The following is a 13,403-nucleotide window of genomic DNA, read 5'->3' on the forward strand; positions in this document are numbered from 1 at the left end:
GTGTCACTGTGCACAGAACTTCTTAGTAGTAACTTCCGTGCATAACAGTTACTTCTAGTGGTAAAATAAAGCAAGGCTCGCTTGTGTCTCTTACCTTTGCCATGGCTTCTCCCATCCTCCAAAAGTGGTACTACGATAGTGTTGTTCACATTGCCAGGTGACCGCACAGCTGTGTAGACAACAGGCACCGACTGGACCACCACGGGGATGCGGTGAACGTGACTCAGTTTGTTAGACTGCAAATTCATGGGACTTGAAGGCGGAACAGGATGGATAATGTGCAAAAACTGCTGGCCTCCCACACCAGAGGCAGAGGCAACGAGGGGCCCTGGAGTTAATACTGTCGACGAAGATGATGCTGAAGATACTGATGTTATAACAGTCGGGGATGAGGCTGGACGGCTAGAAGACGATGAGGAGGTTGAAGTTGAAGAAGGTGAGGAGGCGGACGCTGTCATGGAAACTGGGGAGGATGAAACGGCTGTAGGGGATGTCCTGGCTTTGTTGATGGACAAGTCCACTGGCTCAGTTTGTGTCTGGAAGTGATCTACAGATAATGAGTCCTCCGGGGGTTCCCCTTTCACATTATTTAGCAACAGGGGAACAGCTTCCATATCGGGGTACTTGTGGACGTTTGGAGACTGTGGGGAGAAAAATGGAATATGTTTATCTCTGTTAATCACATCTTCTAATAGATGTACGATTTATGACTTCAATGTTTATTAATTTTTCTCTTACTGCTGTGGAACATTAATTCACTCTCCAAGTATCTGAGATACTGCTCTGTGACAGTCATCATAATTAAAGATGAGAGTTTAAAAGTACAAGACAATTGGAAGAGCAACAGACATAATCGTTAAAATCCAGGGAAATAAGTACACTATGGAGAAGAAAAAAGGCCACAGAAACCTAAAAATGAAGAGCAATTTTCACATAAAACCTTCTAAACGACAAGTTCAAAGTATTTTCTTTTGCTGTTGTTCAGTTGCCCAGTTGTGTCCAACTCTTTGTGACCCCATGGACTACAGCATGGGGTCTTCAGTTGTAGTTACACTGTCTTAAGATATTATATATACAACTAAAGTTAAAAAAACATTCATTTTGTTGGTCTGACCCATCACTACACTTATGAGTTTTAGTTTCCATTAGTTACAAACTAATGGAAACTTTGATTAGATAATCTTAAATATCTTTTCCAGCTCTAAAAGTCCATGATTTCATGATTCTAACCCTTACTCAATACTCTTATAGGAGGCCTGGCAATAACATGGGGGAAACTTACTACGACATTTCAGCTTTCATATTTGGAGAAATATCCACCATACCATTCTCATTTTGAGCATTAAAACAGGGCATAAAATTCTCCAACTTCCCACACTCAGTTACGAAAGTATTCAATACAAATTATTTCTAACAATGGGATTATAACTTAGCTCTTAACAATGAAAAAGATTTTCTCAAAATAATATAAAGAAATCTCACAACAGACATTTTGAGGAAATAATAATTTTAGGAAAAACTTATTCTATAAATCTTTAATTGCCTACGTTTACGTTAAGACAATGATAACAATTTTGTCCAAGTTTGTTTCCATTTCTTTCAAGTTTTAATGAGCAAAATTTAATAATAATACTAGGAACAACATACAATAATACTAAAGAATCCAAGATTCCACTCAAACTAATGGGCTCAGTGTGTTATTACTGAGCATAAATATAATTTATAGTTATTCACTCATAAATTCAAGAAGTATTTATTAAATGCCTCTTTCCAAGGCCTAAAATGGTCTCCAAACTAGTATGTGTCTGTCTAGCCTTAACAGAGAGTTAGACTATAATAGATTACTTTGGGTTATATATAATCTGACCAGGCTAACAGGGACATTATTGTTCTATTACATGAAGATCAAAAACTCTTTTTTCAGCTTCATTGCGGTATGAGAACAACAATGCCTAAAATTATATTAAATTGGCTCATTTCATTCTTTAATAATAGATTTGGTTCACTATTTCTCTCAAAGTTGTGCGTACACTTAAAGGAACAAAACATGCTTCTTCAAATCTTTCTTCATAGAATATAAATTATAGCTCCATTCAGAAAATATAATAGTGCATGGGCATTTTATTTAGCAGCAATGAGAAAAGAAAGGAAAGAAGCTAAACAATAGTACCAGAACAACTAAAAAGGAAAATGAGTTGAAGTTTTATTTTTTTCTTCTAAGTTAACATGGTTACTTACCAGCAAAAAGATAATTAGAAAATATAAAAATGAACCATCCAAAATATATACTGCATAAAATTTTAAATGACAAGATTTCATCTGCTGAAATTGAGAAATAAGAACTTAAATATTCTCAGATATTAAGAAACAAAGGAAAACAAAAACAAATGCCATAAACAGAGCAACTTTTATAAAAAGCTAATAGCATTATCTATTCTTCTAAATAAGAGTATTTCAATTTGTACCCAGTGTTATCATTTAATTTCTTTGTGGAACAAGGTAGGATATTTCTTATTAGTGTGTTATACCCATATAGGAATTCTTTGTTGGGGCTGCTTTCATAAAATATCCCAATTGGTTTGTCATTAAAATTGTAAAATATGTCATTGAGTACATACTATCAAACATGGTTTGCTTTCTAATATAGTCTTGAGATTAACTTCTCTCTCTTACTATATTAGAGAGCTCCAAAATTCTAATTTTGGAGATAGTGATTAATTTAATTCACAAAACCTCTTCCTAACTATACTTGGACACAAAGTTCCAACATAGGTTTAAAATCCCAAGTTTGACATATTCATCATTGCAGAAAACTCTTCGTAAAGTCAATGAAAGAGTACTTTAGCAGACTATGACAATACAGTTGGTAGATTTGGAGCTTACAGTGCAAATAGATGGTTTAAGGCATCAGGCTTCAGCGTGCTTTGCAAACTGCTTAGACTTCTGTATATTATGAACACAAGTCTATACTTTGTAGGTAATATAGCTTAATCTCACACTAAAAGAATTTACTCCTTACTGTTTTTTAAAAATAGAAGAATAATGTTCCTCTGGTAATTCTGTTGTATACACCAGAAAGCTATAAAGATCCAATACTAAGAGCCCCATATTGTTAGAGGGTGTCACTCAGTTGTGTCCGACTCTTTTGCGAACCCACGGACTGTAGCCTGCCAGGCTTCTCTGTCCACGGAATTCTCCAGGCAAGAATACTGGAGCTAGTCCTGACCCAGCGATGGAGCCCAGGTTGCCTGCAGTGCAGGTGAATTCTTTACTATCTGAGTCACCAGGGAAGCCCACTAAGAAACCTGCTGCTGCTAAGTCACTTCAGTCATGTCTGACTGTGCAACCCCATAGACGGCAGCCCACCAGGCTCCCCCGTCCCTGGGATTCTCCAGGCAAGAACACTGGAGTGGGTTGTCATTGCCTTCTCCTACTAAGAACCCTAGGTGCATTCAAATCCTTGATAACTACATAGCTTTTACATAAGCTCAAACCACAATATAGAAAATGATCCAAAAAATTAGGACGGATCAACCAAACCTTTGGATGACAAACATAACTTATTTGGGAATGTTAGACACATTAAGCATGAATTTAATCATCACAGAGGCACATACTGGCTCCTATTCAACATGTAGCAGATGAAACACAGCCAGCACGTCCGAAAACAATGCTTCATCAGTATAAAGAGGACAAAACCCTCATCATACCATTCAACTATTTACAGTGTTGACACAGTATCATATTCTCAGAGCCCTTACCAATCACTTCTCCTGTGATGTGGCCAGTAAATCATCCATAATTCCAACTTCAAGCTGCACATACACACACATAAGACCAGCAATACTATATAAATCAGTTTCCCAAACAGTGTATGCACACTCCTTTTAGGAAAGAGAAAAGGCCTGAAAGTCTTGATCCTGAAATTGTTATTAGAAATTTAATGCATTGACCAAGAAATACGAATTCATAAACATGTAACTGTAGGGAAGCCACGGGAGAGTAGCCAAGAGAAAGAAAGGAAGCTGGAGAAAAACCAACTGAGAAGTACTGACAGCAGTTAGAAATGAAGGGATTTGAGAAATGCTACACAGACTTGAGAAAGAGAGAAAAGATATGGATGGCTATGTTACCAGGAAACAGCATCTAAGAGGCAAAGACACTGAGAAAAAACCAGAAATTACAAAGACAAGTTTTATGCACAATTAGGAAAATAAAATTTTGTTAAAAAAAGAACAAAGAAAGGATTTCATACTAAAACTTTGCCCTTGGTCTCTAACTACTCAATTTTAGATACAACACTGATGGACAACTCTTGCAGCAACATCCACTAAGCACTGCTGCTGTTTTGTTGTTTGTTTGTTTTAAATAAAAGCCCGTTAAGATCTGCGTTTGGAGGAAACGTCTAGCTGAATTTTTGCTGCTGATGACCCTGGTGTGGAAAACATGATCAAACACTTAAACTATACTCAACATTATCAACAGGAACAGAATTCCTTCTAAAGACGTGAAGATAAAAGGGCACCCTGCATTTTATGTCAAAGAGAATGAGAATTACTTTCATTTCCCCAAAACAGACGTAATATTTTGGAGGGGCGGTCCACAATAATTTTTTCGCCTCCCATACTTTGAGAAATAAATGCATAAACACACACAAAAGTCTGATAAATGTAACAATCTACTTCATAAGAAGGTGTGAAAACTGAAAGATAATATCATAGGATTATACTGCAGCATCATATTGTTTCTTCAAGAGTCCGAAAGCCAGTTTGATTCAAAATAATTCACTCAATAAAGTACAATGCACAATATTCCAGTGAACATATTCCTTTCAGTGAGATGAGGATTACATGTGAGCTGTTCTAATCAGATCACCCTTTTCCTAAATAAATGTTTTAAACCCTAACTTCAGCTTTAGGTATTTTGTTGAGTGAATGTAAAAATGTATCTAAAACTTCCAATATGTGAGTATTCACAGTACCTGCTGTGTTTCCTAAAGTCATCCAGTAGCATCAGATGAATCTTATTACAGTCCTCAAGTGAGTTCTTTTTAAAGCTGGTCTTGTATTGATATTTTGATCACCTGGTAATTTTTTTTTTTAACCTGGTAATTTTAAAAAGGAAAAAAAGAAAAACAAAACTGGACACCACCACATCTTTGGAAACCCCTCCAGAGATTCCTATGTGTAGTCATGGTTGAGGAACACTTGGGTAATATTCTGGCATATGTCCTCCACGATTTACAAGCTAACTCTTTCATCTTTAATGGCACCAGAGATTTATTTCTAGAGAAGTGGTATCTGTGCACACACACAGTGATTTAGTCACTCAGTCATGTCCAACTCTTTGCCACCCTATGGTCTGTAGCCTTCCAGACTTCTCTGTCCATGGGATTTCCCAGGCAAAAATACCAGAGTGGACTGCCATTTCCTTCTCTAGGGGATCTTTCCAACTGAGGGATCAAACTGAGGTCTCCTGTTTGTAGGCGGATTCTTTACCAACTGAGGCATTAGGGAAACCCCACACAGGCACATACGTGAAAAAGATGTGTCAAACTATCTGTCTATCCATCCACCACTCCATTCATCTATTCATCCAGCCAACCAGTAAGCTAGCAATAATTTAAATAGATTATATTTAAGTTTACCTTTATAACTTTTTGAGAAATCACTTCATGGGAGTGTTTAGAAAAGACTGTAGAGTGACCTGACTAATATATAGTTCATGACTTCATGGTTATATAGCCTGTTACGTGGTTATCATAGAAATAAAATTTGATTTGGACTCAAAAAGACTTGAATTCATAACCTGCCCTGTTAATTATTAGCCATACAATCTTGGTGTCATCATTAAAAATTCTCTCAGTTCAGTTCAGTTGCTCAGTCGTGTCCGACTCTTCGCGATCCCATGAATCGCAGCATGCCAGGCCTCCCTGTCCATCACCAACTCCCAGAGTTCACTCAGACTCACGTCCATTGAGTTAGTGATGCCATCCAGCCATCTCATCCTCAGTCGTCCCCTTCTCCTCCTGCCCCCAATCCCTCCCAGCATCAGAGTCTTTTCCAATGAGTCAACTCTTCACATGAGGTGGCCAAAGTACTGGAGTTTCAGCTTCAGCATCATTCCCTCCAAAGAAATCCCAGGGCTGATCTCCTTTAGAATGGACTGGTTGGATGTCCTTGCAGTCCAGGGACTCTCAAGAGTCTTTTCCAACACCACAGTTCAAAAGCATCAATTCTTTGGTGCTCAGCTTTCTTCACAGTCCAACTCTCACATCCACACATGACCACTGGAAAAACCATAGCCTTGACTAGACGGACCTTTGTTGGCAAAGTAATGTCTCTGCTTTTCAATATGGTCTCTAGGTTGATCATAACTTTTCTTCCAAGGGGTAAGCGTTTTTAATTTCATGGCTGCAGTCACCATCTGCAGTGATTTTGGAGCCCAGAAAATAAAGTCTGACACTGTTTCCCCATCTATCTGCCATGAAGTGATGGGACCAGATGCCATGATCTTCATTTTCTGAATGCTGAGCTTTAAGCCAACTTTTTCACTCTCTACTTTCACTTTCATCAAGAAGCTTTTTAGTTCCTCTTCACCTTCTGCCATATGGGTGGTATCATCTGAGTATCTGAGGTTATTAAGATTCCTCCCGGCAATCTTGATTCCAGCTTGTGCTTCCCTCCAGCCCAGCGTTTCTCATGATGTACTCTGCATATACGTTAAAAAAGCAGGGTGACAATATACAGCCTTGACATACTCCTTTTCCTATTTGGAACCAGTCTGTTGTTCCATGTTAAGTTCTAACTGTTGCTTCCTGACCTGCATGTAGGTTTCTCAAGAGGCAGGTCAGGTGCTCTGGTATTCCCATCCCTCTCAAAATTTTCCACAGTTTATTGTGACCACACAGTCAAAGACTTTGGCATAGTCAATAAAACAGAAATAGATGTTTTTCTGGAACTCTCTTGCTTTTTCAATGATCCAGCGGATGTTGGCAATTTGATCTCTGGTTCCTCTGCCTTTTCTAAAACCAGCTTGAACATCTGGAAGTTCATGGTTCACGTATTCTCTAGGCCTGAGTTTATCCAAGAGTAATATTAATTCCAAACTCATAAAATTGTTGTAAAGACTGAACAAGGGCATTACGTGCTTTTAAGTAATACTAAGACTATGGGACAGAAACAAATGTGCTTCCTTTTTTAGAACTAAAAATTCTAAGCAGAACCTAAATCTATTATTGTAGCTCTCAGAGTGACTTGATTTACAGAACTCAGCATAAGAGACATTCTGATGCAGAGCTGCATTATATAGCCACTGTAGGGGTGCTCTGTTAGCTAAACAACCTAGTATATATTACAAAAGTAGTTGAACATGTTGAGATATTTTAAGCACTTTTAGGTTCCACGTAAGATTTTAAATACACATTCTCTCTTAACATATAGAAGATAGTCATTTGACACTGTTTAATTTTTTTTCTCTTTTTTGCTTCATTAGATTGGCTTGTCGGATGATCATGTTAACAGTTGATAGAATACATTTTAATTGACTGGCTTTATCTCTTAGTTTCACAATATAAATATCATCTATCAATCCATAAAACAGTTTGAATCCATTATGACAATAATACATAAATACATTAAAATAACTGTTTAGGGATGTCAGCCATTGTTTAATAAGTCTCATCACGAGATGAAACTGCTGAGCTTTGTTTGTTTCTTGTGTCGCAGCAGACAATCAGTTTATGTAAGGTTCACTGTCTGACTTGGTGAGTAGTTGAATATGCACTTTTCACGCGAGGTGCTTTTGCTGTATAGATCAGGAAACTCAAACATGGGCTCTGGATCAACCTAGAGGGGTGGGATAGGGAGGAAGATGGGAAGGAATTTCAAAAGGGAGGGGATATATATACATGTATACCTATGGCTGATTCATGTTGAGGCTTGACAGAAAACAGCAAAAGTCTGTAAAGCAATTATCCTTCAATAAAAAATAAATTAATTTTAAAAAAAGCTTCCTGTGCATTTCACATAAAAAGGGAATACTCTAAATCTATGACTTCTGTTTCATTGAGTTTTTAGGTTATACTGCATTATTTTAAATGCAAATACATTTTATAATTAAAGTGCTGAATTCCTCTTTTTATATGAAATGCACAATAGGTATACACTTTAGTTTTCCTCATTAGTATATGAAATTTTAAAAATATGAGCACCACGCTTAAAGCAAGCAAGCTGCTCAACTCTGGCCATCTTTGCCCTCAGTGTGAAAGGCACCAGACGTCGATTTGTGAAAGAGCATCAACTTCATTTTCCTCTCTATTGTGTTATTTTACTAAAAAGGAAAGCCTGTTTTTCAAGATTTGTCTTACATATGCCCTGACAATCATCATTCACACTGCTTTCAAGCCCAGTGATTTTTCTTCTTTACTCTACATGTTCAAGGGCAAACTCTTAAACACAACTGCTGTAAAAGTGTGACTTTAGAAAACTGACCAAGAAAAAATTAAAGCAGAGTATATACTCAGAAAAGGAAAGACAAATTATATTTTTTCAAAAAGTATGGACAAGAGAATAAAAGGAAACAAGTAGATATCTTTTATGTTTACAATCTAGAAGTTGGTTTCCAAAGTATTGAATGAGTTAAAGGGGAAGATATTTCAATGAATATTTAATTAAACAACTTTATCTCAATCTCTCAAGTGTCAACTTAAGAAATGATTGATTCCCTAAAAAATTCAGAACATATGCATAACATAATGGATTCTCTGTGATTTTACATTTATGTTTTTATGCTTTCATATTCAAACTGCAAACATGCTGGCCTTTTTAAAGGATTCAATACACACATTTAACTTTAAATTTTCCTTATATCTTAGTTACTACATTTTTCCATGAGTTATTTATTTTCCAGAACTTTCCTGAATCTTATCATTTACCCACAGCAATCAGAATTTATGTTAACAGTTGACTGCACATCTGAAATTCTAGTTTAGGACTTATGTGTTGTAAAGCTGGGATCAAACCTTAGGTGGGGAGGCTTCTCCTAAAGGGTGGTAGAAGACAGAAGCAATTCTATTCTATCTGTGCATTTTTTAAAAAATTAATAGCAGATGTTCTTAAGTAATGAAAAGACTGACAAACATGTCTGGACATGAGCATAATGTGCAACATGTAAATTAATAGTATTTTGTACTACCACATAATCAGTGAACACTCAAACATATTTGCTGAATGAGAATATTTATGCTCAAAATATTAAACCACTTAAATTCCATTTAATTGGTCAAATGAGGTAAAGAAATAGTGTCACTATTAGAAGTGTCAAAAAAGGAAGTATAAGAAGTTAGTTTTGCTCCTATTTTCCTGCAATTACTGTTAAACTTAACTTCAGAAAACCATGCAAACACATGTTAAAATAAATTATATGGGTCCAACTCTATGACATTTTGGAAAAGGCAAACTACAGAGACAGTAAAAAGATCAGTGGTTGCCAGGGGCGTGGGGGACAGGATGGAAGGGATGAAAAAGAGAACCACAGGGAATTTTTAGGGCAATGAAACTCTTCTGTATGTTACTGCAATGGTGGTTACACGTCACCACTCATTTATCAAAACTCACAGAAGTGTACAACACAAAGAATTAACCTTAATGTAAACCACAGACTATACTTAATAATGAATCAATATAGGTTCATTAAATCATTACATCCAACAAATATATTACACAAATGCAAGACTCTATATAGGGGAAACTGTGACAGAGTGGGGTGAGTATATGGAATTCTTAAGTACATTCTGCCAAATTATTCTGGAAGTAATGAATCTCTACTAAAAAAGTAAAGCCCACTTACTTATTTTAAATTAATCTGAATTCAATATAAGATTCAATTTTATCTATTAGTTTATTTATAATTTTTTATAAAAGAAACCAAAATTATTATAATATTTACAATGTTTTAAAAAAGGGTTAACTGTTCTAGGCTTATCTTTACTATATCACGGTTACCTTTTTTTGTTCTTTTGTTTTTAAAAGACTATTATTATTCAGTGACTGATTTAAGATATTGAAGTTTTACCATACAAGACAAGAAAGCATATTTTATAGACTTTTAGGAATAAAAAGTTCATTTGAATCTTCACCCTAAACCACAGACTTATTCAAGTGCCTGAGGCAAATGTTCTGTGCTAGTTACATATTTTAAAATATGCAAAATGTTTACCATTCTCAAACAGATTAATCTTGTCTGCTACCAGATGGACCTTGCTTTTGATTTCACAAAACATTCACCACAAGAGTTATTTTTGTAAGGCTATTTCACAGTACTGGAAAACATCAAATTTCAGACTAGAAAATGACCTCAGAGAAGCAGAGATACCCAGTGCTACAACTGGAAACCACAACACATTACAAACCTATACAGCAATAACACATTTTTTATGTAAAGGGTGGTATATTTGCAAAAATGTAGGCTTTATTTTTGGATATTTAAAGCAAGCAAGCAGTCAAGAGAAGCCCAACATGTTTCCCTGCTCATAGAAAATGCCTTTAAAGAGAGATCCACAAACGAGCCAAACAACACTAATGGCAAAGCTGAGAGAAATCCATTTTTTCCCACCCAACTCTGAGGTCAGAGAGAGCAACAACAGGAAAGTGGCAGAAGCAGAAAAGCAATAGTGTTTAAATGCTCCACTTACAAATCAGCAAAATGCACTCATGCAAACTAACTTTTCTAGCTTCATATTTTGGCTTCCTGGTAAATGGAATATAGATGCACGCAGGTCTTTCTAAGACTATGAAAGGGTGAGACTGTCCAAAGGTTTTCTGAAGTGGTCCCTCATTAAGCTGTGACTGCCGCGAGGCACACAGAGGCGTACATAATTAATAGGTTTACGTGGAGAATTAACTATACACATCAAGCCCCTGTTGATTTCATCCATCAAATGAGCATCTGAGCAAAAGGGGAGAAGGGGCAGACTAGAGCTTCAGGAAAGACAAAGGCAGAACAGGAAGACAGAAGGGAAGAAGACTGATGTGACTGAAAAAGAGAGCTTGCCAGCAGAGGAGACTCCTGCTAACCAAATGTGATTGACAGTGACTGGGGAAATCTAAGCTCAGCACTCCTCCTGGCTGGGACAGAGCATTAAAAGAAACACAGATTTTTAAAACGATACTAGTAATGCTGACACCGACGTAGTAAAGGGACATTCTATTCTGTTGCAGGACAGCAGTAAGTGTCAGATACACACTTTCAGGAATGCTAGTGAGCGAAGTCTCAAGAGTCGTTAAATACCTTAAAACAAGTAATAACATTTTAAAGAATGATATAAATGAAGTTATTTATAAAACAGAAACAGGCTCACAGATTTAAAAAAACAAACAAAAAACTTATGGTTACCAAAGGGGAAATGTGGAAGAAGGGATAAATACGGAGCTTGGGATTAAAGTACATACAACATATATATAAATGGATTACCCACAAGGATCTACTGCACAGCACAAGGAACTCTACTTAATACTGTGTAATAATCTACATGGGAAAAGAATGTGAGAAGGAATGAATATGCTTATAACCGAACCACTATGCTGTGCACCTGAAATTAACACAAGAGTGTAACTCAACCACGCTGAGGTGCGCCCAACTCTTTGCAACCCCATGGACTGTAGTCTACCAGCCTCCCTCTGTCCATGGGATTCTCCACGCAAGAATACTGGAGTCGATTGCCATTTACATCTCCAGGGGATCTTCTCATCCCAGGAAACAAACCCAAATCTCCTGTGTTGGCAGGTGGAATCTTTACCACTGAGCCACCAGGGACGCCCATCTACCTATATGAAAGTGAAAGTCACTCAGTCGTGTCCAACTCTTTGTGACCCCATGGACTATACAGTACATGGAATTCTCTAGGCAAGAATGGGTAGGGTGGCCTTTCCCTTCTCCAGGGGATCTTCCCAACCCAGGGATCAAATCCAGGTCTCCCGCATTGCAGGTGGATTCTTTCCCAGCTGAGCCACCAGGGAAGAAGCCCAAGAATACTGGAATGGGTAGCCTATCCCTTCTCCAGCGGATCTTCCCGACCAAGGAATCAAACTGGGATCTCCTGTATTGAAGGCGGATTCCTTACCAACTGAGTTATCAGGGAAGCCCTGATAGCTACCTATATAACCTGCAATAAAACTAAGAAAAGAATTAAATATAACTGGTAACTATTAATAAAAGTCTGCGTTTGCAGTAACCCAAGTGGGTTTAAACTATGAATTTTTCTGAGAATCTCAAGCTGCTGCCTCATAGTTTACCTGGAAAACATTTTCAAACTTGAAAACTAATGTCAACAATTACATATCAATGTTTGGATACTACAAAGTTTTGTATGTTTTTGATGAAAAGCTTTCACTCAACCAGTATTTAGTGACCATCACTATATGATCAGTACAGCACTGTCAAGAATCTGAGGACACTACAAAAGGATTTTCTCCTTTGCCACTACAGAAGCAACTGTTACCCAACCCAGAGATTTAAGGAGAGTCTTATCACTTTTTTGTGAACTACATTCAGAAAACATGACATGTATAAACAATGGGGAATGTTTCAACCTTGAGCTATAAAGAATGGGAAGTATTAAAAAGGAATTTGAGGAAACAAAATTGTGCTCTTTAACCTGACAAGTAAACATTCAAATAAGTATTATAGGGATCTCGAAATCATAAAATAGCTAATTCAATACTAATTAATTGTAAAAGCAATATTAATGATTGCTTTTTTAAATGCAGGAAAAATAAATATACTTAAAATTTCCTACATGCTACCTGGCAAAATTTTCTCCAGTTTTATAAAAAAGGCGCATCCTCCCAGAAGTTGAAAGAACAATGCAATGTGGATCTATGATCTAAACCTAAGAATGACTGCTAAGACTGAATTTACCTCCCATGCTGTCCTTGGGAGCCTTGAGAAGGGAAAGTCAGTGAGGACTTATGTCTTTGAGAAATTTTTTCCTGCAGCTCATGTGAAATTAATATTTGGCAAATATAAAAATGTACAGAAATGAGCACTGCCTAGAGAGCTGTATGGTAAGCACCTGCTCACTTTCCCAATATATCCAACACACAACAACCTTAACGGCATGAGGCAACTATTATAATGTCCATTTCATATTTATTTCCTATGTGTTTCCATATTAAGTTTTGGGCTTCCATGGCGGCTCAGACAGTAAAGAATCTGCCTACAATGCAGGAGGCAGGGGTTCGGTTCCTGGGTCAGGAAGAGCCCTTGGAGAAGGAATGGCAATCCCCTCAGGTATTCTTGATAACCACAACTGGAAAAATCATTTGTCACTTAGGAACAGCATCCTGTATTTGGTGCTCTGGCCACACTGTATGTGATGTAAGTTTGAAAGAAAGGAGGAAAGA

The 13,403-nt window shown here is 37.0% G+C and overlaps 1 protein-coding gene across 9 annotated transcripts in view; it reads right to left on the reverse strand.

Moving 5' to 3' along the window:
- The window catches only part of KLF12 (KLF transcription factor 12), a 521,468-nt gene that overhangs the window by 169,644 nt on the left and 338,421 nt on the right, over window positions 1-13,403 (reverse strand). For all 9 annotated transcript variants that reach the window (XM_042254943.1, XM_042254945.1, XM_060394527.1 and 6 more), the window contains one exon: window positions 95-641. In XM_042254943.1, coding sequence (XP_042110877.1) covers window positions 95-641 — 547 coding nt within the window. The remainder of the gene's footprint in view (window positions 1-94; window positions 642-13,403) is intronic.

Source organism: Ovis aries, chromosome 10, assembly GCF_016772045.2.
Source record: "Ovis aries strain OAR_USU_Benz2616 breed Rambouillet chromosome 10, ARS-UI_Ramb_v3.0, whole genome shotgun sequence".
In the NCBI taxonomy this organism is placed as follows: Eukaryota; Metazoa; Chordata; class Mammalia; order Artiodactyla; family Bovidae; genus Ovis; species Ovis aries.